The sequence below is a fragment of the Bos javanicus genome, chromosome 11 (genome assembly GCF_032452875.1).
Source record: "Bos javanicus breed banteng chromosome 11, ARS-OSU_banteng_1.0, whole genome shotgun sequence".
Classification (NCBI taxonomy): Eukaryota; Metazoa; Chordata; class Mammalia; order Artiodactyla; family Bovidae; genus Bos; species Bos javanicus.
In genome coordinates, this window is record NC_083878.1 from 67,225,891 (window position 1) to 67,251,045 (window position 25,155).

General features: G+C 41.7%; 1 protein-coding gene across 1 annotated transcript in view; it reads left to right on the plus strand.

The window, feature by feature from the left end:
* Positions 1 to 17,592: 17,592 nt before the first annotated feature.
* ANTXR1 (ANTXR cell adhesion molecule 1) overlaps positions 17,593 to 25,155 on the plus strand; it is a 258,255-nt gene continuing 250,692 nt past the window's right edge. Inside the window, exon 1 of the mRNA XM_061432860.1 lies at positions 17,593 to 18,146. Within this exon, the coding sequence (XP_061288844.1) occupies positions 17,995 to 18,146 (152 nt within the window). The 5' untranslated portion in view covers positions 17,593 to 17,994. The remainder of the gene's footprint in view (positions 18,147 to 25,155) is intronic.

Sequence of the window (25,155 nt, forward strand, 5' to 3'; positions counted from 1 at the left end):
GCAGGCATGTGTAGCTGGTTAGTGTCTGATGGCATTGCCAAGACCCTGGTGGGTCTGACAGAATCCCACCCCACCCCAAAGCATCACCCTTCAGAGCATGGCAGGTATCCACAGGAACCCATCAACATTTTGGGAAACAAAATGCAATCACAACACTATGGTTTAAGTGATCCCTTCCCTGTTTGTTTTGCACATCTGGTTTGCAGAATTAAGTTTACAGTAAAAGAAGTAGCAACCCTGTGTTTGAATTCAAGCATCCTTGGCCCTTGCATAATTCAGAGGCAGGACTCTCATTATCCACTAACCAACACATGATACAGTCATTTATATGACTTAAAACATTTAGATAGAACATAAATTAATGCTATAAAAACCAGTGTCTTGACAGTAGAATAAAGAAATGTCAAAGTACTTTGACATAGTCAAAGTTTATTATGCCAAACGCTATGTTATGAATAGAATCCAGAAAATATAGTTCCAGGAACTCTAGAAGTAGAAGATGGTTGCTCAGAAAGGACTATTATGTTTATACTTCATCATTCAAAACTTCAACTCCTCATCTTTCCACTTACGCACTTGTCAACTTGTCAACATCCTTTCCACTGTCTCAAAGGATCACACAGTGGGAAGAGCCAAGGCAAACAGGTACAGGCCGGCATCCCAGGCCCACAAACAGGTACATAGATGATTAATCAAAGTTATTTGACCTCTTTGAGTCTCAGGTTTTCATTCATGAAATAAGGATTGTAATATGGAAATCACGCTATTGTCGTTAGAGAAAGGCAGCATCCATGGTCCTCTAGCATCTTTACTGCCTTGTGATATGTTCATTTCCTTGGCCAGTGCTGACCTGTCTCTCTGTGTTCTAAGTCCCCCCTTCCTATCTCCTCACACAGGCACCACCTCCTCTCTCCTCTCCTCTCCTCCTCCCCTCTCCCATCTTTGACCTTTCACATTGTTGGTCTCTACAGTTCCTTTGTCCCTTCCCCATCATGGATATCAACTAAAACATCTCCCAGCTTAAAAAAAGAAATCAGGCAAATAAGTAGACCTCTTGTAGCCTTGTCCTGCCTCCAATTCCCTCATCTCAGATATTCCCTTCTTTACAGCTCCAAAACTCGTGTTTTATATGAATTGCATCCACTATTCTTCAGTGTGTTCTTTTTGTTTCTAAATGATTTGATTTGTAAAAATGACTTCTGAGTCCTTATCCAGATTAATATATTTCATAGTTGCCATCATAACCTACATAGATTCTAAATTTTTCATATCACAATGCACCATGAACAGTTTCTCATGTTTTATAGTCTTCCTGTGTCTTATTTTTATTTTTTTTTAAACAACATGAGTTTATTATCTTATAGTTCTGGAGGTCAGAAGTGCGAAACTGATCTTTAGGGGTTAAAGTTAAGATGTCAGCAGAGCTGTGTTTCTTCTGGAGACTCAAGGGGAGAATCTATTCTTTGCTTTTCCCAGCTTTTAGAGGCCGCCCTACACTTCTTTCATTGCAGGGCCCCTTCCAGCCATCAAATCACTCCAACCTCTGCTTCTGTCATCATCTCTCATTCCCTGACCCTTGTGCCTCCCTCTTTCACTGATAAGGACCCTTGTGTGTATGTGGACCCATCCAGATAATCAAGGATAATCTCCTCATCTCAAGATCCTTACCTTAATCACATCTGCAAAATCCTTTTACCTTATAAGGTAACTAGTTCACAGGTTCTGGAGTTTAGGACATGGACATCCAAACTGGGAAGTGAGGTGAGTGGTGGAGGGCATTACCTTGCTCCCAACCAATGGTAAGGTCATAAAGAAGCCTAGGAAGTGATCACCATGAAAGTCAAAACAGACTTAACCTTCCTGTGTTTTATTTTTAATGGCATATAATGCACCATTTTATTAATGACCCCAAACCAAATATATATATATCATTATATATTGTCTATACATATGATATGTGTGTGTATATTTGTATATGATTTTTGGTATTGCCTTCAAAGTTTATAAATTACTCTGTGCTCTGACTATTTTTCAACTTTTTCTCTTTTTTTTTTTCATTTTTACTGGAGTCTCCTGCATTGCAGGCAGATTCTTTACCAACTGAGCTATCAGGGAAGCCCCTTTATTTTATAAATATCTCCCTATTTTTATATCTAGCCCACGTGATTGTCACTTTTAAAGACAACATGGCATTCCATTGTATTAATAACCCAATAGAATGAAACAAACTTAGCAGAATTCCTTAGCAAGAACTTTGGCAAAATCTGAAGACTCATAATTTTTATTCAAAATATTAAAGTCACATAGTTTAAAAGTCAAATTTCTGAAAGTCTTATAGTAAAATGTTTCTGTTTCCTGTCCCACCATACTCCCCAGTTCTCAGTCTCCTTTCCCTTTTAACTATTTTAGGTCATTTTTTCTGGCATTTACACATGGCCATATCTCTAAATGATGCATACACACCGATATATTTTAATTCATTGGCCTCAGATATTATCCACTGACTTTCTATTTTAGAGGTGAGATTTAGCTCTCCTGTGTCAATCACATCATATGAGCTATCAATTTCTTTCTTGCTTATTGGCAGTGTCCTTTTAGGAGAACTCATTCTCCTGTCTGGACTGGCTGCCCTCTAGGCCATCTGTGTATGTGTCATTGTTACCAAACTAAACTCAGGTCCACTCACCCGTGTGCTGTAAATCCAATCTACTGACACTCGGTTGTGGTGAAGGAAAAATGCAGTGTTTATTACAAGGCATCAAGCAAGGAGAATGCACAGCTAATGCTCAAGAAGCCCAAGCTCCTCTATGACTTTCAGGGCAAGGTATTTAAAGGATGAGAGATGAGGGAAAGTGTTTCAGCTTACATGATCAGCTCATGGACATTCTTCTGATTGGTTGGTGGTAAGGTAATGGGGAGTCAACCTCAACCTTCTAGTTCCAACCAGTCTGGGCTCTATGTGCTCGTGGTCAGCATGCACTGAACTTCTACCACCTGGTGGGGGTTTCAGTATCTGCAAAACAGTGCAAAGGATATGGCTCAGAATATTATTATCTCTAGCCCTAGAGGAGGAACTAAAAGTTCTTGGCTTTGCTTAACGGCTAACATTATTATTTTATATTGCTTGACTGTTTTCTTTTGTTTCTGCATTTTCTCACTCCTCTGATTACATTTAGTCTTTTGATGTCAGGGAAGGCCTAGGAAGCTAAAGGTCTCCTACAAACAAGAGGCAGGCAGAGGACATGATGGGTGGGTGGTGGGAGCATCTGTCCCAGGAAGGCCTTTAAGGTCCCACTGGGCTACATCTCAGGGACATCCCTTTGCTGTCATCCTAAGAATTGTCTTTACCTTCATGCTGAGCTGGTGTACTAGTTAAAGTTCTCCAGAGAAATCAAACTAATACAGTGTACAGAAAGAGAGGCCAAGAGTGAGAGATTTATCTTAGGGAATTGGCTTGTGCAACAGCGGTGCTTGACAAGTCTGAAATCTGTAGAGCAGGCCAGCAGACTGGAGATCCAGAAAAGAAATGATGTTGTAGTATTGAGTCCCAAGGTATTCTGGAGGATGAATTCCTTCTTCTGAGGACCTTTATCTTTTCTGTTAACACTTTCAACTGCTTGAATGAAGCTTACATTTCAACATTATGATAGTCCACCTTACTCAAAGTCTACTGATCTAAATGTTAATCTTATCTAAAAAAATACCTTCACAGCAACATCTGTACTGGTGTTTGACCGAAAAACTAACCACCACAGCCTAGCCAAGTTGACACATAAAATTACCTTCACAATGGTTCCCTTTTGCTTTGGCATTTTGTCTTTCTTTTTTGGTTTACTCCCTCATTTTGGTGGAACTCCTCCAGCACCATCTTGAGAAATATGTGTGGCAAGTAAAAGATCATGAATGTTTGAACATGTCTTATTCTATCCTGATATTTCATTGACAGTTAGGCTGTGTACAGAATTCTGGATTTTCCTTCAGAAGTTCAGAGGCTTCATTATCTACTGGATTCAAATTTTGCTGTTGAGAAGTTCAAGGCCATTCTGATAACTATTTATCCATATGTGACCATGGTTTTTCTTTTTAGAGTCCTATGAAAATTCCTCTCTGTTCCAAATACTGTTGTTGTTGTTAAGTCGCCCAGTTGTGTCTGACTCTTTGTGACCCCATGGACTGCAGAACTCCAGGCCTCCCTGTCCCTCACCATCTCTCAGAGTTTGCCCAAGTTCATGTCCATTGCATCAGTGATGCAATCAAGCCATCTCATCCTCTGATGCCCTCTTCTCCTTCTGCCCTTGATCTTTCCCAGCATCAGGGACTTTTCCAATGAGTCATCTGTTCACATCAGATGACCAAAATACTGGAGCTTCAGCTTCAGCGTCAGTCCTTCCAGTGAATATTCAAGGTTGATCTCCCTTAAGAACGACTGGTTTGATCTCCTTGCTCTCCAAGGGACTTTCAGGAGTCTTCTCCAGCACCACAGTTCAAAGGCATCAATTCTTTGGTGCTCTGCCTTCTTTATGGTCCAGCTCGCACAACCATATGTGACCACAGGGAAGACCATAGCCTTGACTATAGGGACCTTTGTCAGCAGAAGCAGAATGTCTCTGCTTTTCAACACACTGCCTAAGTTTGTTGTGGCTTTCCTGCCACGAAGCAATCATCTTCTGATTTCATGGCTGCAGTCCACCATCTGTAGTGACTTTGGAGCCCAAGAAGAGGAAATCTGTCACTACTTTCACCTTTTCCCCTTCTATTTGCCATGAAGTAATGGGGCCAGATGCCATGATCTTAGTTTTTTAATATGTAGTCTTAAGCTGACTCTTTTACTCTCCTCCTTCATCCTCATTAAGAGACTCTTTAGTTCCTCTTTGCTTTCTGCCATTAGGGTGATATCATCCACATATCTGAGGTTGTTGATGCTTCTCCTGCCTATCTTGATTCCAGCTTGTAACTCATCCAGACCGGCATTTCTAATGATGTGCTCAGTGTTAAACAAAAAGGGTGACAGCCCTGTCATACTCCTTTCTCAATCTTGAACCAATCAGTTTTTCCATACAGGGTTCTAACTATTGCTTCTTGACCCGCATACAGGTTTCTCGGGAGAATGGTAAGATGGTCTGGTAGTCCCATCTCTCTAAGAGCTTTCCACAGTTTGTCATGATCTACACAGTCAAAGGCTTTTGCATAGTGGATGAAACAGATAGATGTTTTTCTGAAATTCCCTTCCTTTTTCTATAATCCAGCAAATATTGGCCATTTGATCTCTAGTTTCTCCTCCCTTTCTAAACCCAGCTTGGACATCTGGAAGCTCTTGGTTCACACAATATTGAAGTCTAGCATGCAAGATTTTGAGCATGAGGTTACTACCATGAGAGATCAGTGTGATTGTCCAATGATTAGAACATTCTTTGGTACTACCCTTCTTGGGAATTGGGATGAGGATTGACCTTTTCCAGTCCTGTGGCCACTGCTGGGTCTTCCTGATTTGCTGACATAATGAATGCAAAACTTTGATGGCATCCTCCTTTAAGGATTTAAATAGTTCTGCTGGAATTTCATTGCATCCACTAGCTTTATTAACAGCAGTGCTTCTTTAGGCCCACTGAACTTTGCATTCCAGAATGTCTGGCTCTGGGTGACTAACCACACCATTGTAGTAATCTGGTTTGTTGAGATCTTTTTTGTACAGTTCTTCCATGTATTCTTTCCATCTCTTCTTGATCTTTTCTGCGTCTACTAGGTCTCTTACCGTTTTTATCCACTATTGTGCCCATCTTTGGGCAGAATGCTCCCTTGATGTTGCCAATTTTCCTGAAGAGATCTCTAGTCTTTCCCCTTTTGTTGGTTTTTTTCCTGTTATTAAACACTGTTCATTGAAAAAGGACTTCTTGTCTCTTCCAGCTATTCTTTGAAACTCTGCATTTAACTGGATGTACCTTTCCCTCTCTCCCTTGCTTTTTGCTTCTCTTTGTTCTTCTGCTAGTCATAAAGCCTCCTCAGATAACCACTTTGCCCTCTTGCTTTTCTTTTTCTTTGGGATGGTTTTGTTTGCTTGCATGGCATGGTTCATAACTTCGTTGAGTTATGCAAGTCCCTTTGCCATGTCAAGGCAGTGATCCATGAAAGGGATTCCAAATATACTGATATTTAGTAATGAATTTGGGGTAGGTCTATTTCTAGCCCTTGTTTTGGAGACTCAAAGGGTCTTTTCAAGCTAGAAACTTATGTCCTTAATTCTAAGAAGTTTTGATGATTTTTTTCCCCTTTATTTTCTCTGTTCTCACCTTCTATACTTCTGTTATTCAGATATTGGACCTCCTGCACTGGTCCATTGTTTCACATACGTTTTCTACCCATCTTTTTCTTCTTGTGGTCTTTTAACTCCACTTCCTTAAAAAAAAAGTCTTCAAGCTTATTTTCCATTTATTCTGAGTTTTTTTTATTTTTATTTTTGTGTTTTAATTTCTAAGAGTTCTTTTTTCCCCCTCTCTGAATGTTCCTTTTTTCTAGCACCATTTCTATTAATCTCCTTTCATAAAGATCAGCAAAGAACTAATTACTAAATGTAATGAAGGGTATTTAGTTCTTGTTTTCTCACCCTCTCTATCGTGATTGATGCTCATGATTACTCCTTCATAAAAGTGTCTTATTTTCCCTCTGGTTCCTCATTCTCTGACAAGCTCTGTAAAAATGTTCAAGATCCCCAGGCTCCATTCTTGACCTCATTATGTGGCTCTCTTCACTTGGCCTAAAATAATATGTAAGTGTACTCTTACCGTCAACTTCTACACTCGTGTCTTACAATGCTCTTCATCCAGTCACCATTCCTGAGTGTAAGATTCACACAGATGAATGCCTTCTGCATTCTAACTTTCCAAAAATATGAAGCGGCAGTATCAATTAAGAATAAAGAAGCGTATGTTGGAAATTTAAAGATAAAGTATAAATAGACATCTTAGAGAGGAAGAAAGTAATCCAACTAAAAACACATAACCATGGGACCACCCATGTAGATCTGAACTACAGCATCAATAAAGACTTGTTGTTTAAATTTTATGTTAGGAGAACGTGCTTAATGAAGAACTATCCCTTTGTGGAAAAAAGTATTCTGAAAATTCTACTATATCCATAGAGTTTTCTGAATTGAATGTTTTTCTTTCCCTTTTATCTCTTTCCCACGGTCCCTGAATTGACTGCAAGATTAAGAACTATATTTTAAGCTGATTCCATTACTAAGCTTGTGATGAATTCCCTCCACACTTCACAGTTTCTGTTTTTAGACACCAAATTCTAAAGCTTTCTTTAGAAAGCTATCACCTGAAGTTTTCCCTCTACCTCTGAGCAAATCTGATTTCTAGAGGACAGTGTTCCAGGTGTTGGAACAGGTCATCCCAAAGACTGTGGTCCAATATAGTGTATCACTGAGGATTCCTCTGTGTCAGATCTCTTTCTCCTTGGAATTGTCCTGGTGGGGCCTAGAGGAGACGAGGAGATAAGTTGAGTTTTCTCTAGAAGGTAAATTAACCACACTGTTGGACCTGTTTATATATTTGTGCCTCCCAGCTAAACTCGGCAAGGTCCACGTTGCATTCATCCTTCTATCACCAGTGTAAGCACAGGGCCTGCCTTATAGCAGATATCCAAAAACTATTTATGAATGAATGAATGAGTTAGGAAGAAGAAATAATAATGGTTGTTTTCTATAAATTGTTAGATCTTAAAAAAAAAAAAAAGAAATACAGTACCAGAAAGAAGCATCACTGATTATAACCATTTCCTCAGACATTTCTTTAGAGTTTAGCTCTCTAGCATTCTTGGCTAGCAGAAACAGAATTGGTGCCAATAGATTATTAATAGCCCCAAAGCATGTTTTCCATTTGTTTTCTGTACACACCCTAGGAAACCATCGACTCCCATTAGATCCTGGATGAGCTAAAATCTTTATCTTTGCATTTTTCAAAATTGATAATGTGAATGCCCATGGTACAGAAACAGCTTTGTTTCATTGGTGGTAGAAAATCAAACACTCTGAAAGTGGTTCTTCTAAACTTACTCTTTTCATCCCTAGAACAAATTCACATGCAATTTCCCAGAATTTCTCAATAACCCTAAAAGCCAAAATCTACTGTGTGCTTCCTGAAGGCCACATGTAATATATTATCCCATTGAAACCATACAACAATCCAATGAGGTAAGTAATATTAGCCCAATTTCACAGATGGGAAATTGTACTACAGATAGGTCACTTAACTTGCTCGGTCACCCATTAATAATGGCAGAGCTGTGCTTTGTCCCAAATAGCCTGTTGTGCAATTACACTATTTATTAGTGTGTGTCCTGCCTAGTGCTCAAATAGTTTATGGGAATTACCATTAATTCTACCTATTTCAACAGATCTCATCAGAGAAGAAAAAGGTATAGATGAAAAAGAAATTGCTCACTGTAAGGCTGTATTAAACTATATGTGTCCCTGGAATCTCCACATCCATTTCTGATATTTTACAGAGATATATATCTTGAAAAAACTCCATTGGTTATTCCAGGGTGATTAATATCTTTGCCCCCACCTTTCACACTTCCCCACCCACACACACATGTATTCACACACTTTGAGAACAACTGTTCTTTTTGGCTTAGAACTTGGACAGTGGCCACTACCAAAAGTGTTGAAGGAGTTATGGGCTTGACAGGCCTAGGTAGGTTTTTTGTGTCGTCTTCAATTATAAACTGGTCCAGGGTCTCTGAGTAAGACCTTGGTTTTTAATACCCTGAAATATGCCAAGACTGAGCAGAACTGGGTAGAAAAGGGCTGAACTGGTCTTGTATGTACCTTTGTGCTGGCCTCGAGTCATCTGATAAAGCTTCCATTAGGCATTTGTAAATTCTGGACCTGTCAGTACCTTGGATTATCTGTACTGGTCCAGTTCATCCCTCTTCTGGATTCTGTATTTGACGGGCCTGGTCTCTACTCTACATGAAGTAAATGTTTTGTTTGCAAGGCTTTGGGTCTTGTGAGGCTCTGGAATGGATTTCTTTTTTCAATATGTTGGTATGAATCATGGATTATTCTCTTGGCTGAGTCCTTGTTGCTGCTGCTGCTAAGTCACTTCAGTCATGTCTGACTCTGTGCGACCCCATAGACGGCAGCCCACCAGGCTCCCCCATCCCTGGGATTCTCCAGGCAAGAACACTGGAGTGGGTTGCCATTTCCTTCTCCAATGCATGAAAGTGAAACGTGAAAGTGAAGTCGTGAAGTCGTGTCCAACTCTCAGCGACCCCACAGACTGTAGCCCACCAGGCTCCTCCATCCATGGGATTCTCCAGGCAAGAGTACTGGAGTGGGGTGCTATTGCTAGTCCTTGTAGGGATGTGAATAAGGCTTGCTGTGTTTGACTTTGAGCTTTGGCTAAACTCTGGTTGGATTAGGCTAAAGGAGGTAAGCAGTTCAACTTCAGGCTGGGCTTGGATGTGGTTTAGGATCTACTGGGATGGTCTGTAGGCTTAGCTGAACTCAGCTGTGAACCATATTATGCATGGTCTGTCTCTGGGATGATGCTGACAGATATATGAAATTGGCTCATTTTTTTTCATGGCTCTGAATTTATTAGAGTTGGGTTGGGACTGTGTTGAATAAGTTCTTTCTCTTCACTTGGATGGCTGTAAACAGGGTTTTGGGATTGCCCTAAATTGAATCAAGGGATATAGTGAAGTTAACTGATTTTTAAGTTAGCCCGTGTTCAGAGAAGGCAATAGCACCCCACTCCAGTACTCTTGCCTGGAAAATCCCATGGATGGAGGACCCTGGTGGGCTGCAGTCCATGGGGTGGCTAAGAGTCGGACACGACTGAGTAACTTCACTTTCACTTTTCACTTTTCACTTTTATGCATTGGAGAAGGAAATGGCAACCCACTCCAGTGTTCTTGCCTGGAGAATCCCAGGGACGGGGGAGCCTGGTGGGTTGCCATCTATGGAGTCACACAGAGTTGGACACAACTGAAGCAACTTAGCAGTAGCAGCAGCAGTGCTGGGCTTTAGCATGCTGGATTTAGCAAGGTTTTGCCTGTTTCAGAGCTGAGGTTGTGGATAACTTGTCTTATGGAATGCATCAAGTTATTTAGCTATAAATCATGATTCTGCCGCTGGACTTAAAGCTATTACTGGTGGCTTTTCTTTTCCTATGACCAAAAACCAACATTCAAATAATTCAGATTCTTTAGAAATATTGTTATGGACAATAAATTGCTCCTAGGAACGCTGTCTTGAATTTTTGCAAGTGGTGGTCCTAATGGAAGATAAGCATGAAGGAAATCTCATAACAATGAAAAGAGTTGTTTTTTTTTTTTAACTAAAAGCTGTTTTGCCTTAAAAGGCTATGGAGTCTCACCAAAGCCCGAGGACCTGTGAGACCTCCAAGACCTTAGCAAACATTGAACATATTTGACTGACACAAATTTTGGCAGAGGATGCCAGATCTGTCCATACTGTGAACAAGTATTCCTAAAGAAATAATTATCCAAGTTTTCTTTGGTAGACTCTGTTATCTGGAGCTTCCAAAACCTTTGCCAAAAACCTAGACCAATGGTCCTTTGGTACTCAATTGGATTCTTAGAAGATTAGATGGCAATGTTATCAGGAGAGCAAACTTTGTTTTTGAGAGCTTGACAAAAGGGCTTAATCGTATGTGTTGAAGAGTAGAGGACAAATGATGGAGAGTGAGTCACTAGGGGCTGGTAGACAGGTAGGTCATATTTAACAATTTCTGTCTCAAAGAAAGAAGCCTGGAAAATTCATGTGAAATAGTGATTAGAGTGCAAGATAAAGCCTTAAGATGGTCAGTCTAGTATTACAAAGTCCCCATCTTTTGGAAGCCAGGGAACTTGAAATTCTTGGCATTCTTAGGTATCCTGGGATCCTTCTCTGTGTCATAAAATGTGCAAACATTCACAAGTTACCACCTGTCCCTCTTTCTTCTTGACACAGAAGTTTCCCCTTCCTGGCCACTCATTGCAGTCCAACATCTCCCTGCACTACTCCACTGGCATGCTCCTTGGTGACACGATAACACACATGTCAGACCAGTAGTGTTTTCTCACTGCTTATGCTCTTGACTTCCACACGATGTGGCACAGTTGACTGTTTCTTCCTCCAAGAAGCTCTTCCCTGCCTTGACTTCCAGTTATCACTCAAACACTTTCACGTGCATGGTTAATTTGCCCTTGTGCTTCTTCAACCCCAGAAATATCTTTCCATAGCCCCAGCATCATCATTTATATCATTCTTCCACTGACTTGACTTTGAGAAGCGGGGGAGTTCCTTCCAAACTCCATATGGCTTTCTCTGTGAAACCTGGGAAGGCCAGCCAATGTTCTATAAAGAGATTAGAACCCTGGATACCCTTAGTCCAGGTAGAATATTTAGCATTTCCTTGAGAAGATGATAACATCTGTGGAAAGGTATCTTGATACTTGAATATCTCTGAGCTGTGAAATCAATCTGAGAAATGCTAGCAGAAACCCATTGAAAACTCTTCCAAACTTCTTCTCCAACCTCAAGGAACTGATCCACCCCTTTCATTTCCCTATGTGCACTAATTATAAGTCTGTTACATTTTCACTTCCAAAAGAAAATATTGCCAATTTGAAGAACCTGAAAATGTCTCCTCTTGAGGACCTGCTGAACCACCATTTTGATATCATACCAGGGACTTCATTTGTCTTGTTATAGACTCTGGACATCTTTGTTCTACTCAGCATTCCATGAGATTAACCATATCTCCATGGCTCAATATCAAGTTCACTTCATGGGCATATTTGGAGGATACCTCTCCATAGTGAGTGAAGCTGGCAAAAACTCTCTAACTGGAAGATGCACATGAAATGGATTTCTCTGGACTAGTGAGAGAGAGGAAAAGGTAGAGTGACTTTAAAATCTAGAAATGGTCAAGATGTATTAATGATTCCCTGACATTGTACAGGAGACAGGGATCAAGACCATCCCCATGGAAAAGAAATGCAAAAAAGCAAAATGGCTGTCTGGGGAGGCCTTAAATAGCTGTGAAAAGAAGAAAAGCAAAAAGCAAAGGAGAAAAGGAAAGATATAAGCATCTGAATGCAGAGTTCCAAAGAATAGCAAGAAGAGATAAGAAAGCCTTCTTCAGCGATCAACGCAAAGAAATAGAGGAAAACAACAGAATGGGAAAGACTAGAGATCTCTTCAAGAAAATTAGAGATACCAAGGGAACATTTCATGCAAAGATGGGCTCAATAAAGGACAGAAATGGTATGGATCTAACAGAAGCAGAAGATATTAAGAAGAGATGGCAAAAATACACAGAAGAACTGTACAAAAAAGATCTTCACGACCCAGATAATCACGATGGTGTGATCACTGAGCTAGAGCCAGACATCCTGGAATGTGAAGTCAAGTGGGCCTTAGAAAGCATCACTATGAACAAAGCTAGTGGAGGTGATGGAATTCCAGTTGAGCTATTCCAAATCCTGAAAGATGATGCTGTGAAAGTGCTGCACTCAATATGCCAGCAAATTTGGAAAACTCAGCAGTGGACACAAGACTGGAAAAGGTCTGTTTTCATTCCAATCCCAAAGAAAGGCAATGCCAAAGAATGCTCAAACTACCGCACAATTGCACTCATCTCACATGCTAGTAAAGTAATGCTCAAAATTCTCCAAGCCAGGCTTCAGCAATACGTGAACCGTGAACTTCCTGATGTTCAAGCTGGTTTTAGAAAAGGCAGAGGAACCAGAGATCAAATTGCCAACATCCGCTGGATCACAGAAAAAGCAAGAGAGTTCCAGAAAAACACCTATTTCTGCTTTATTGACTATGCCAAAGCCTTTGACTGTGTGGATCACAATAAACTGTGGAAAATTCTGAAAGAGATGGGAATACCAGACCACCTGATCTGCCTCTTGAGAAATTTGTATGCAGGTCAGGAAGCAACAGATAGAAGTGGACATGGAACAACAGACTGGTTCCAAATAGAAAAAGGAGTATGTCAAGGCTGTATATTGTCACCCTGCTTATTTAACTTATACGCAGAGTACATCATGAGAAATGCTGGACTGGAAGAAACACAAGCTGGAATCAAGATTGCTGGGAGAAATATTAATAACTTCAGACATGCAGATGACACCACCCTTATGGCAGAAAGTGAAAAGGAACTAAAAAGCCTCTTGATGAAAGTGAAAGTGGAGAGTGAAAAAGTTGGGTTAAAGCTCAACATTCAGAAAACGAAGATCATGGCATCTGGTCCCATCACTTCATGGGAAATAGATGGGGAAACAGTGCAAACAGTGTCAGACTTTATTTTTCTGGGCTCCAAAATCACTGCAGATGGTGACTGCAGCCATGAAATTAAAAGACGCTTACTCCTTGGAAGGAAAGTTATGACCAACCTAGATAGCATATTCAAAAGCAGAGACATTACTTTGCCAACAAAGGTCTGTCTAGTCAAGGCTATGGTTTTTCCAGTGGTCATATATGGATGTGAGAGTTGGACTGTGAAGAAGGCTAAACGCCAAAAAATTGATGCTTTTGAACTGTGGTGTTGGAGAAGACTCTTGAGAGTCCCTTGGACTGCAAGGAGATCCAACCAGTCCATTCTGAAGGAGATCAGCCCTGGGATTTCTTTGGAAGGAATGATGCTAAAGCTGAAACTCCAGTACTTTGGCCACCTCATGAAAGAGTTGACTCATTGGAAAAGACTCTGATGCTGGGAGGCACTGGGGGCAGGAGGAGAAGGGGACAACAGAGGAAGAGATGGCTGGATGGCATCACTAACTCGATGGACGTGAGTCTGAGTGAACTCCGGGAGTTGGTGATGGACAGGGAGGCCTGGCGTGCTGCAATTCAAGGGGTCGCAAGGAGTCGGACACAACTGAGCGATTGAACTGAACTGAACTGATAGCTCAGTTGGTAAAGAATCCACCTGCAATGCGGGTAAGACCTGGGTTCCATTCCTGGGTTGGGAAGATCCACTGGAGAAGAGAAAGGCTACCCACTCCAGTATTCTGGCCTGGAAAATTCCATGGACTGTATAGTCCATGAGGTCACAAAGAGTCGGACATGACTGAGTGACTTTCACTTTATCTAGGATAGTGAAAGAAAAACAGGCAACTTGGGCTTTCAAGTATCTGAATCCATCTAACTCTCTGTCCTTGAAAGAACCCTCTTTGTCCCAGGGGAGACCGCTCCACTCTTTCCCGTTTCCCATAACTTTGTTTCATACTGAATTTCCCTCCCCACGGCTTCCTACTGCGGGAATTCCCTCACTTATCTTTAACAATCGTGTCTCTAACTTTGAAGAGTTCTGTTAAGACTCTTCTGATCCCCTGCCAGACTAGCTTCCTAATCTATAAACCCTTCAAAACACGCTTCTGTCACCCAAACTTTAAAGAGAGTCCCTAGAGCATGAGGATGAGAGAAGACACTCCTAAGCTTCCCTGACCCCCTCATCCCCCAAATCCCTTTCAGGTTCAAGCCCTTTCTTTTTCTTTGCCAATCCTGTTACCCACAAATGTTCTCTTCAGTATGTTTTTCTATCTCATGTTCCTTCTCTAATCAGTTTCCTCTGGTTTTTCTGCATTCATCTACCCACTTAATTTCGGTAGATGTTCCTCACCTTCTTTCTCATCATAGAGCTGCAATGGGACCAGGAGAGGTTTTCAGTTTTGGAGAGAGGGAGAATATATGAAAAAAAAAAAAAGAAACTTGGATAAGTTAGAGTATTTTAATCTCCCTGCAATTATTTTTTTCCTGAGAGTAGTTATTCCTAAAGTATAAGTATTAATAGGTACAGTACTTTTCAAAAAAAAGAACAGTTTCTTGGTCAACTAAGCTTGGAAAATACAGTTAGACATTTTTTTCCCCCTAAAGATAGCCGAAAATTTTTAACATGATAATAGGCATTTCTTAGTTGTCTAGTATTGCATAACAAATTGCCCTCAAAATTTGATGCTTGAAACATACATACACTTTCATTCTCTCATAATTTTTGTGGGTCAAGAATCTGAAATTGGCTTGGTTGAGTGGTTCTGGCTTTGAGGTTCTCATGAGGTTACAGTCAAGAAGTCAATCAGGACTGTAGTCATCTGAAGGCTTCACTGGGGCTGGAGGATCCACCTCCAAGATGGGTTATTCACGTGGCTGGCTGATCGATGCTGGCTGTCAGCAGGTGCAGTAAGCTTCTTACTACATGGACTCTTACAGGGCTGCTTGAGCAATCTCATGACACGGCACTGGGTTCCCCAGAGAAAGCAGTACAGGAGAACAAGGAGGAAACCGCAATATCTTTTATTATCATTATTATTAAAATATAGTTGATTTACAATGCTGTAATTGTTTCAGGTTTACAGCAAAGTGATTCGTATACATATCTATTCTTTTTTAAGATTCTTTTCCATTACAGTTTATTACAAGGGGTTTTGAATGGAGTTCCCCATGCTACCCAGTAGGACCTTGTTGTTTACCTATTCTCTGTATAGGAGTTCATCCCAAACTCCTAATTTACCCCTCCCCCTGCACTTTCCTCTTTGGTAACCGTAAGTTTGTTTTCTAGGTATGTGAGTCCATTTCCGATTTGTAAATAAGTCCACTTGTATATTTTTAGACTCCACATATATATTCTGGAGTATGTGTTAGTCACTCAGTTGTATCCGACTCTTTGCGATCCCATGAGCTCACCAGGCTCCCTGTCCATGGGATTCTTGGGGCATGAATCCTGGAGTGGGTTGCCATGTCCTTCTCCAGGGGATCTTCCTGACCCAGGGATCGAACCCAAGCCTCTTGGGTCTGCTGCATAGGCAGGTGGGTTCTTTAACACCAGCACCACCTGGGAAAGTATACATTTTAAATACCACCAAATGCTATTTTTTTCCTCTGACTTCCTTCACTTAGTGTGATAATCTCTAAGTCCATCCATGTTGTTGCAAATGGCATTATTTCATTCCTTTTTATGGCTTAGTGATATTCCATTGTCCATATATACCATATCTTCTTTATCCTTTCATCTGTGGATGGCCACTTAGGTGGCTTCCATGTCTTGGCTACTGTAATTAGTTCTGCTATGAACATTGGTGTCAAACAGTTCGATATAAAAAAACCAAACAACCCCATCAGAAAACAGTCAGAAGACCTAAACAGACATTTCTCTGAAGAAGAAATGCAGCTGGTCCACAGGCACATGAAAAGATGCTCAGTCGCTAATTATTAAAGAAATGCACATCAAAACTATAATGAGGTATCACTTCACACCAGTCAGAATGGCCATCATCAAAGAGTCCACAAATAATGAAGTCTGGAGAGAGTGTGAAGCAAATGGAACCCTCCCACACTGTTGGTGAGCATGTAAATTGGTACAACCAGTGTGAAGAACAGGACAGAGGTTCCTTTAAAAACTAAGAATAGAGTTATTATATAATCCAGCAATCTCACTCCTACACATACATCTGGAGAAAATTCTAATTTAAAAAGATAAATGCACAATATCTTTTATATTCTCAGAAGTCACAAACCATCATTCTGCTGTACCTTATTTATTACACACAGTTCAGTCTCATTCAGTGTGGGAGAGGAGGTGTGAATATCAGGAGATGAAGACCATAAAGGAACATTTTGGAGGCAGCCTAGTGGGCTGCCGTCTACGGGGTCGCACAGAGTCGGACACGACTGAAGTGACTTAGCAGCAGCAGCAGCAGCAGTGCAATTAGGAATCTCCAAAATTTAGAGGCTCTCAAGCAGAGGGGAAGATGAGTGTCTGGAGCAATAATCCTGAAATACAGAGCACGAGTGTGTATTGAGGATTCCCAGAGTGGAAGACATAGAAAGATAAAACTTGAGTTCCCGCTGGGAACGGGGGTCCAGAGCCCACTCTAAAGAGGATCTCTCCCTGTATAAAACAGAGCTTCTCTGGCAGTCCCAAACTGTTTGGAAGGTTCACATTCTTGTAAGCTGTTTGTTTCCTCTGTCTTAAATCAAAGATTGGGTGAAAAAAGTCAAAGTTCACAGGCTGAAAAGAACTTACCACAGAATCTCCAAAATCGGAGTTGGAGACCGTCTAGAATGCTCCGCTGTTTCATGCCAGGAACAGCTTTCTGTGTGGTACTGTTTTTGCTGTTTACAGTCACATGACCGCATCCTAACAGTCTCTTTTATGATCTGCGGTAAGTGTACAGTAAGGTCACTTGGGTAATTCAGATAACAAAGGCCCGTTCTTCTCTGCTCGTTTGTCCAGCATCTTGTTTGCAAAGGTCCTAGCCTGGGGTCAGAGCCGTGGTGCTTGGAGTAAGTTCTCACCAATTGCTTACATGGACCTTATCAGCGGACGTAGAACAGGTAAAAAAAAAAAAAAAAACAAGGATAAAAAGGCTAGCGAGTGAGGAAGAACTAAAAATGGAGAATGAAAGAAAAGATGCGTGAGAAAAAAGAAGGAATAAGAAACGTGCACAGCCAGGCTCCCTAGAACGCGCAAGAGTGCTTTCGCCGTCCTTGGCCACAAGGTGGCACCCTTTGAACTTTCTTTCCTCATCAAAATATGAAAGGGGCGGGGGGGTTGAGAGGAGGGAGAAAAGAGTAAGCACTCCCCTAACCAAGAACAATTTGAAAACCCACCCCCAAAATATTTAAAATCTGGGACAAAGAACCGTCAGGACGGAACTGCTTCAATTGCAAAACCTCAGCGCTGCCTCCCGAGCGGCCCGCCGGCCCGAGTCAGGAGCAGCCCCTTTAAAAAAAAGCGGACTACAGTATTGGGATTCTTGAAACCCGAAACCTAGAAACAGAATCGTAGCGGAAACCAGAAGGAAAACCTTGAACTCCTCCAGACAATTGCTTCCGGGGAGTTTTTCGGGAGAGCGAGGGGGAATAAAGGGCCCGAGAGGAGGGCCCCTCGGATGGCGCGCCCCTGAGGGTCCTGGCGAGTTCGAGGAGCGTGGGGAGGAGAGGACCATACCCTCTCCCTTGGGCTGCAGGTCATGGCCACCGTGGAGCAGAAAGCCCTGGGCATTGGCTTCAAGTGTCTCTCTTTGGCCACTTTTGTGCTCATCTGCGCCGGGCAAGGGGGACGCAGGGAGGAAGGGGGTCCAGCCTGCTACGGGGGATTTGACCTGTACTTCATTCTGGACAAGTAAGTGCCGTAAGTTGTTCCACCCTAGGCTAAGCTGATGATGCTTTCTACCCGGGCTGGGCTCCTTGGCAGGGTGGCTTTGGGACAGGCGCGCATCTCCAGGGACCCAGAGGGGCCGCGGGAGGTGGCGCTGGCCCCAGCTCTGCGCCTTTGTGGACCGAGCGCGCGTCCCCATCCTTCCCGCCTGCAGGAGCAGGACGGGCAGGCGTCGCTGCTTGTTCTCCAGACAGCTTCTTCTCTGCCTTGCTTTCCGGCGACCGAGGCGCCTGAGTTTGAGGATGGGAGTGTAAAGATGCTGTTGACCTACTACCTCTCTGTGAACCTTTTCCATTTGCTTTAGAATCCTTGGTGAGAAAAGCTGACTTAGGAGAGGTAGAACAACGTTCAGGCACGTCTAAAGTAAGCGGCGTGGGCTTTTAAAAGCCAATCGTCTCTTGTTTAAAAACTCTGCCCTACATATTCCTTTTCCCTGGTTCCTCATCATAGAATGTAGGCAGACTGGGCACTTCGTGGAAATATAAGGCGAATTTCTCCACTTCACTAAGTTTGAGGCTAGGGAGTTCTTTGTTGTGGGGACGTCTTGTGAGTTGTAGGATGTTTTGTGAGTTGTAGAATGTTGAGCATCCCTGGCCGCTACCCTGTAGATGCTGGTACTACCCGCTCCATAAAGTCCCCCACCCCACTCCCCAACCCCCACTAGTCTCTCCGTGGTGACAGGCAAAAATGTCTCCAGACATTGCCAAAAGTCCCCTGCGGGTATATTTCTCCTCCCTCTGGGCTTGAGAAACCCCGATGCAGGCGAAGTCAAGTTCTTGGCGATTTGACTGGTGGGCTACCAGGGAAGTGCAGGAGCCCTGGTTTTCTTGCAAAAATGGATGAGGCTTCAGGACTGTTCAAGGGAGAACTGAACTCTGCCCAATCCCCCGTAGACTTGCCAAGCCACAGTCATTCAAGGAAGTTGCCTGCTATCAACTAAAAAGCAGCTTTAACAATAAAAAGCCCCTCAGCGAAGATCAGTGCTCACTAGCGTCGTGTGAGCGCCCCGCTGCCAGGACGGGACGCTTGCTGGTACAGTGGAGGGGACATGAGTTTCACAGACTGGAAAGTATTTGCGAGTTGGAAAAAGAGTCCTGCAAAGCAAGCTGGCCAGCTAGACACCAAATGTGCTTTGCAGTTGCCCCTGGAGTTTGGTTTTTTTCCGTAAAGGCTGTTTTGAACTCCAGATTCTTTGGATGAAAAGGGAGATCTCTTTCCTGCAGATTTATGAGAAGGTGGATACTGAAAATATACTCCAGTGCTAAGAAATGGAATTTCTTTTGTTACTTCTAGCGGCTGGGATCACCAGCTCACAGATTCAGACCATCTGAAAACACAGATGCCCATCATTTTGCCTTTTTTTTTTTTTTTTAAAGCCAGTTCAGAAGAACATACAGGAAGCTTGAAAATGGACAGAATCACCATGTCCTGGAATGGAACAACTCCACATTGCAGATTTATCAAACTCTTTCCAAATTACCTTATAGATTGAATTAAACTTTAAAATCAGAGTTCTGAAAGAATTTTGTTGGTGAGAGGAATTTAGCAAAATGATTCTAGGTTTATCTTAGAGGAAAAAAAAAAAACAAGTATTAAGAGCTAAAACATTTTGGAAAAAGAATAATGAATACTTATATCTCCAAATATTAAAATGTACTGTGAGGCAAATTAATAAAACACAGGATGGCTTTTTAAAAAATGGTTCTTGAACAAATGGTTGGTCCATAGGAAAAGAAGAAGTTTAGATTTACTCTTTACCCCCCCCCCCCACCACCAAGATAAATTCCAAGAGAATTAAAGATTTTAATGTTAAACATTTAATTGAAAAATGAAGTATTGAAAGAATTAGAAGAAAACTTAATGAGTATTACTGTAATCTTAACTTTGGAGCTTTAAAAACAGTAGCAACAATAAAGAAAACTGCAAAAAGATTTAAATATATTAAAATCTGACATGTCTATAAGCGAAAAAAATGCCACAAATAAAAGATAACAAGTTACAAAAACTTTTGCAACATAAATTCGCCTCTATAGAGTAACCTTAAAATGTAATAAGCAGTTTTTAAAAGATCATCTCAGTAGAAAACAGGCTTACTATATGAATAAATCACAAAAAATTATGAAAGGTAATAAACAAAAAAGTTCAAGTTCCCTAGCAAAGAAATGGGAAAATCAAACAAGATGTAATATTTATTACGTTGGCAAAGATTTTTAAAGAATTGTAATATTCAGCATTGGCTAACTTGTGGGAATGAGGGCCGTTGTCATATCTTATAAGGAAAATATACATTTGGTTTGGTCTCTCTAGGTCTGTGCTCTCCAGTAAAACTTTCTGTGATGATGGAAATACTCTCTTTTTGTGCTTTCCAGTACGGTAGCCACTAGCCATATGTGGGTATGGACTCCTGAAATGTGTCCAGTGGGACTGAGGAAATGAACTTTCTATTTTATTTAAGTTTAATATAAATTTCAGTAGCCATATGTGTCTATTATTTTCAATAGCATAGACAAGAAGATAGCATGGCAACATGTATCAAAGGAAAACTCCAAGATAGTCAGAAAAGAGTGCCTATATGTTCGTGGCTGTGCTGTTTATGATAATGAAGCTGAAAATTATCTGAATGTACAACAACAGAGGCTTTAATAAGTTAGACGTGGTATATGCATGATATTGAGTACACATGTTATACATGCATGTAAGATATTTTTAGGAGAAACACAGTGCACATAATATACTCTTAAAGGAAAATACAATTACCAAACATTATACGCTATGTTTCTACCTTTGTAAAAAATGCTAAACACGTGTGTCTTTATTTACCCAATATGTAATAGTATTTGTCTGTAGAAAGTAGAATTTTAAAATTCTTTTTTTACACTTTTCTGAATCTTCAAATTTTTCTACAATGAATGTATAGTACTTTCATATTCAACAAAAATAAGTTATTTTGAGTTTTTAAAAAGTCACTTCAAGTGTGAGGGGACTCTCTTAACCAGAGTGCTGAACTCCAAGCCCCTCACAGTTATAGAGGATTTGCTTTCATGTCTAATCCTGGAGTACATTTCTAAATACACCATAGGGTCCTTGGCAATGTTGAGGACCCAAAAATGCTCTGGGAAAAAAATGGTGGGGAGACCTTTACAGGTACCTACCTTTACATGGAGGTGGACTCCTCTGACTTCTTTTAGTTGTCTTATTGCTTGAAGAGAGGGACATTTTTGTGCTGAATGAGAAAGTTGCTAGAACTTGGTATGATAAGCGTATGCAATTCCAGTTTGCCATCTCGATTCGAGCTGATTTATGGGATTGTGGAACCCAAAGCTGGGGGATGGGCCACAAGCCAGTGATAGCAAATAGTCCCCCAGCTGGTCCCTAAAGACATGGTCTTTTGTCCTAGAAAGTACCTCCCCAGAAAGTGCTGTCCAGCACCCAACCACTACAGCTTGCAAAGGGAAAGAGTGCTGATGAGTTTTTTTTCCTTGGGCTTCTCAGATCCTCTGGCGGACAAGACACTGTAGAGGCTGAAACCAGTGGCTCACAAGGCAGTAGATTCACCATTCTTCTCCCCACCCCTCAACTCCCTTTTTTCCCAGCGAATGGTTCTCTTCTTTTCTGTGACATTAAACCTCAGCTCATTTCAGCTTTAAGCAGAATGCACCTCTGGCTTGGAAGAAACCCAGATTATACATTTAATGGAACGTCATGTTTTCTCAACCAGAAGCAAAGACTTCATAATGATAACCTAGACTACCACAGTAACACAATAGGGCATTATTAGTGGCTTTGGCCACGGAGCTGATGGACTGGGCTTCACAAGGCTTTATATGATGGAATTTTATGTTCATTCAAGCATGCTTTTCTGGTTACAGTCAGGAAAAGTAGACTGCTGGGAATTCAATCAGGGATTTGAAAAGTCAGATTTGGAAGGACTTTATCCAGAGGAAAACAGTCAAGGAGCAGCTAGCCACCTTAAATCTCCCAGAGGGCCCTCTAAGATTAGTGCACCCAGTTGGCCAACCCATGGACATGCGTGGACCTTTCCTCTCTTGCAGGGCTCTTCTGTTATTACACTAGATATTTATATATCACATATTGGTCTGTTTTATAGAGAGCTGTTAGTCACTTAAGTGGAAAAAATGGACTCTCCATCGTGAGTCTGGGGAAGTGCTGGCTATATTCATGTGTGCCCTACAGATTTCAAAAATAGAATGGTTGAGTGGGGTGGGGCAGGAGAAGTGGAGGAGATAGTGAGCTGGAGGATGGCAGTAAGCCTTGAATAGTTGACCTACAGGGTTTCCTAAAGCCACAGCCTGTCACCCAACAAATCCTTACATTTGCAAAGACCCTCTACAGGCTCACTGTGTGGGCTCCTTCCCCATTAGAACCCCCCAGCTCCTCCCTCCACGACGTCTTTTCTGTTCAGCACCAATTTTCTCTTCCTCTTTTCCCCATACAAAGGGACCCTGTCTTGCCACTCATGCAAGTCCAACCCCAGCATCCAAAATTGGGTGGTCACATGTGGTGATGCTCTGTAGAACCCTTCCTATGTGTTACACTTCAGAGACACAGTCATTAAATGGATTTTTATAACATTAGACTGGGAACCACACCATGTTCTGGATTCCCAGCTACTAACTTACAAAAGAAATCTTTAGAGTCAAAACGAAAGTCTCCTAAAACTTACACCGTCTCACAAGTGCCCCAGAGAAAACCTTGCTTGGTTGCTAGGGCAAACGCACTAGTGTCTAATTTACTGATGAGAAAACTGTTCAACCTTGGTCAACCCACTGGATTAAGTGACCTGTGGAAGGACCTAGGATTAGATAATGACAAAGCTGGGATGCTGTCTGCTCCTGACTCTCAGCCCAGCTCTTTCCACTCATCATTGCCCTGTGCAGTTGGGTCATAATGAGAAGCACATGGCAATACGACTGGGTAGATTCCAGGAATTAAAAATCCCTGCATCAGAGTTTCAGGAAATGATGGTGCATAAGGCAACTAAGGTTACTTAATTGAGGAGCTACTGCTCTGCTGTTAAAGCAGGTCTAAATTGATTGAAAGTTTCAGGGTCTCCAACCCTCTGCAGCCCATGGAGATGTTCCAGAGGTCTGGGGATTACCTGATGGGTAGCAGGACTCTAAGGACCTCTGATTATAATGCCCTTAAAGATCTGATAAATTAATAATTTGTTCACATTTAATCCAGTGGAAAGGGGAAATTCAACTCTGTAGACATGTTAAAACTCACAGATGTAGCTTGTTTTCAGAAGTGCTTTGGAAGAAGACTTCCAGTAATGAAAATGCAAACTTGACTCTGAATAAGGAAGACAGAGTTCATTAGAAGGTACCTTGAAAATGATACAGTAATAATTCTGAGAAGCATCAGGGAAAAAAGCTTTTCAGGGCCTTGGAATGTCTTCTTTTTGATATCAAGATGGATTTGATGGTTTTTCATTATTCTTCCTTAATTGAAAGAATTGTAGTTTTGGAGAGGTCTTATCAGGTCAGGTAACAGTTGGTAGAACTGCTTGCAAATTGGAAGGTTTGGCTTATGGTTCAAAATAAATAGGGCAGAACTCTTTTGTTTTATTTTGTGCTTCTGTCTGGGCCTGCCAAGTAATTACCTCTATCTGTGGAGACCTGGTAAAACTCAGTGTCAAGCTGAGAATAGAATCCAGGAGTGCTGGAGGAAGGCACCCATCCTGAGATAACCTGCAATTATCTTCAAATCCTGTAGGACTCCCAACAGTCCAGGAGCAAACTCTGGCATCCCTTAGTGAGACTTGGCTGTCACACAAATGCAAATAGGATTTGCCCATCCTAAAGGAAATCAGGCCTGGGTGTTGATTGGAAGGACTGATGTTGAAGCTGAAACTCCAACATTTTGGCCACCTGATGCGAAAACCTGACTCATTTGAAAAGACCCTGATGTTGGGAAAGATTGAGGGCAGGAGAAGAAGGGGATGACAGAGGGTGAGATGGTTGGATGGCATCACTGACTCAATGGACATGGGTTTGGGTGGACTCCTGGAGTTGGTGATGGACAGGGAGGCCTGGTGTGCTGTGGTTCATGGGGTCGCAAAGAGTTGGACACAACTGAGCGACTGAACTGAATTTAGAACATGTGTCTATTTTTGATATGATGTCCAAAGACTGTATTTTGCCTCTTGCAGTGATTACTGGGCAACAAAAGACCAAGTGGGTATTTGGCTATTTCCTGATGTGTTTCCCAGACATACCACGTTTGTACTGAAAATAGTGATTAGATTTCTTCCATCTGGAAGAGCTGATTCTTTCATTCATTTGGCATAGATTTGTTCTCAAGTCTGATCACAAGTGTGTGCTCCAGTAAAAGTACAGGTGACAATACCTGTTGTCAACACTGTCCTGTCCTGGAGGCTGCAAGGAATGGAAGAAAACAGCAAGCAGTCCAAAGCTATTTGCTTTTTAGGTAGGAGGACATTAGAAGGACTCCAGGCAGGCAAAGCTAAAGGCTCTAATGAGGATTTGGGGCGGGGGGCAGGTTAGGTTGGGCTTCCCGGGTGGTGCTAGTGGTAAAGAACATGTCTGCCAACGCAGGAGACATAAGAGACACAGGTTCGATCCCTGGTTAGGAAGATTCCCCCAGAGAAGGGAATGGCAACCCACTGCAGTATTTTTGCCTGGAGAATCCCCATGGACAGAGGAGTCTGGCGGGCTACGGTCCATAGGCTCGCAAAGAGTTGGACACGAATAAAGTGACTTACCATGCACGCAGGTAAAGTCAATTTTAGATCAAAAAGGAGAAGAAATAAGTAAGTGTACTGAGTCCATGTTACCTGCCACGCATTGTGTAAACATTTTGCCTGTATGATCCCATTTAGTTATCTCCTTTATAACCACATAAGGCCATGATCACTATTTGACACATGAGGAAACTGAGGTTTAGCAAGGTTAGCCAAGGTCATTGTAAGTGGTGAAATCAGCCTCAAATC